This window comes from Wasmannia auropunctata, unplaced genomic scaffold (assembly GCF_000956235.1).
Source record: "Wasmannia auropunctata unplaced genomic scaffold, wasmannia.A_1.0 LD307447.1, whole genome shotgun sequence".
Taxonomy (NCBI): domain Eukaryota; kingdom Metazoa; phylum Arthropoda; class Insecta; order Hymenoptera; family Formicidae; genus Wasmannia; species Wasmannia auropunctata.
In genome coordinates this window covers 1-2047 of record NW_012055443.1, presented here as the reverse complement: position 1 = coordinate 2047, position 2047 = coordinate 1, and the positions used below count along the sequence as shown (strand labels likewise).

The 2047-nt window shown below is 52.1% G+C and overlaps 1 protein-coding gene across 1 annotated transcript; it reads right to left on the bottom strand.

The window, feature by feature from the left end:
* Positions 1 to 67: 67 nt before the first annotated feature.
* Positions 68 to 1821, bottom strand: LOC105461192 (mucin-5AC-like; the record flags this gene model as incomplete). Its single annotated transcript, XM_011707674.1, has 1 exon — positions 68 to 1821. A coding segment is annotated over one exon (1754 nt), but the record flags the coding sequence as incomplete, so codon positions are not given.
* Between the last annotated feature and the right edge of the window lie 226 nt (positions 1822 to 2047).

Sequence of the window (2047 nt, the reverse complement as noted above, 5' to 3'; positions counted from 1 at the left end):
CGGCGGCTTCGGCGTCGGTGTGGTGGTCATCGTGGAGTAAACGTAGTTTTTAGTGAAAGGTATATACGGGCCTAATGTGGACAGCACTTTCCCCTGCTTGTACGTGAAACTGGTGTCGTAAGGGCTCAAGGTCTTACTGGTGGATCCACTCTGCTGATAACCGTTGGTGCTTCTCCACGGCTTCTCGGTCGAGCTGATCGAATTCTGCTGGAAGCTTTGCAAAGTCGCGCGCCAAGGATCCCCCGTTGTACCTCTGGGCCCGACGTTCGTGATACTGTTCTCGTTTTGGCAATTGGAGTGAACTTGATCGCGACAGTCTCCGTAAAACGGCGTCGACGAGGGAAACGGGTCCGGACTGACGGTCGCAGTGACGTTGGCGGCGTTGTGCCGGTAGCTCTCCGTATTCACGTACGGACGCGTAGTCGCGAAAGAGGTGTCGGCGTCTCTCTGTTCGGTCACCCTGTTATCAACGTACTGCTGACTCTGATAATTCCCGCGGGCCGGTGGCACTCTACCTATCGCGGCGGGCGTCCGCAGATCGCTGTACGTAGTGAAGGACGTAGTCGGGTACTCCTCCGCGGAGGAAGTCACGGTCGACGTGTCGGCATTGGCGTACGTGGTTTCCGGAATGTCGCCTTGCCCGTAGTAGGGAGTGCTGTAATAAGACGTCTCGGTCGTCGGCGTGTACTGCAACGTTGTTTCGTAAGGTGGTAACGTCGTCGTTCTGGCCTTGTAGATAGGAGCGTATGTGGGCCCGGGATACGGCGGGGCGCCCGTTTTCGGCGTGAAGGACACCGTCTCGCTCTCCTCGTTCCTCCGCGGCGCGGACGTGGTGGTCGTGGTGGTCGTCGTCTCGTGACCACGGTAATCAGCGGTGGTGGTGGTGGTACGATCTCGATAATCGTACGAATGATAATAATACTGTCGAGTGTTCTCAGATTTGGCCGCGTTAAAGCGATTTCCCCGGCTGGACACGAACGCGGCGCTTTCCGCAAACTGCTGGTACTCCCTCGGAGGCGTCGCGGTTGTAGTTCTGAAGGTCGTCGTCTCCATGTACGTCGGCGTAGCCTTTTGCGACTGGTTGGAACCGAACAGATTGTTTCGCGTCGAGGTTCGCGATTTCGGATTATTGAACGCCGGCTTCTCGTTGTTGCGCGGCGTATTCTGATTGGACTGATAATGATCCTGCCTTTCTGTGTTGCTCTGATAATTCTGCCGACTGTCCTGGAACTTATTGCTGTGATCGTAGTTGAACTTGCCGTTCTGCGTATCTAGCTGATTTCTCTGCTTATTGGACGCCTGATAATTCGATCCACCGTTGTGATATTGTCGCTGTTTCGACGACTGATCGTAATTCTCGGGTGTCTGGCTCGTCTTCTCGTTAGCCCGTAACGCGTTCGCGTTGTTGTCTTGGAAATAGCGACCAGAACCACGAGTGTTATCGAAAACGTTGTTCGGCCCGAAGTGCTGGTTGGACTTCGGTTCGTCCTGCCTCTCCGGGATCTGATTCTGCTTGGCGGCGGGCTGACCGTACGGATTCGTTCTGCCGTTTTGTCTACCGTCGTAGTCGACGTTCTCGTAGTAATCCGCGTTATTATTTTGCTGCTCCGCCGCGCGATGAAACTCGGACTTCATCTTTCTCGCCTCCGTACGTTTCTTCTCCTCCTCGGCCAATTGCTCGGCGCTCTGCTCGTACAATTCCGTGGACCTGCTGCAATCCACTTTGAACCACCAGTCGCATATAAGTTGCGATTGTTGGAAGATAGTGCCGTTGGGACACAGGAACGAGATCTTGCGTCCATTGTCGCAGATGTGGAACACCTGAAATTACATTCAGTTTCGGTGACAAGTGTATCATTAACCGTGAAGTCTCTGTAGCAACGCTACAAGCGTCATTATTTATACATAAATATTATTTATACTTCTTCCAAAGGCAATTTTGTACAGAAATTATATTGAACAGAAAATTTTTTCTTCATTTCCTTCCATTTCCCAAACTTTTTAATTTGTCATTTAATATATTTATACCTGTCTCTTATACACATCT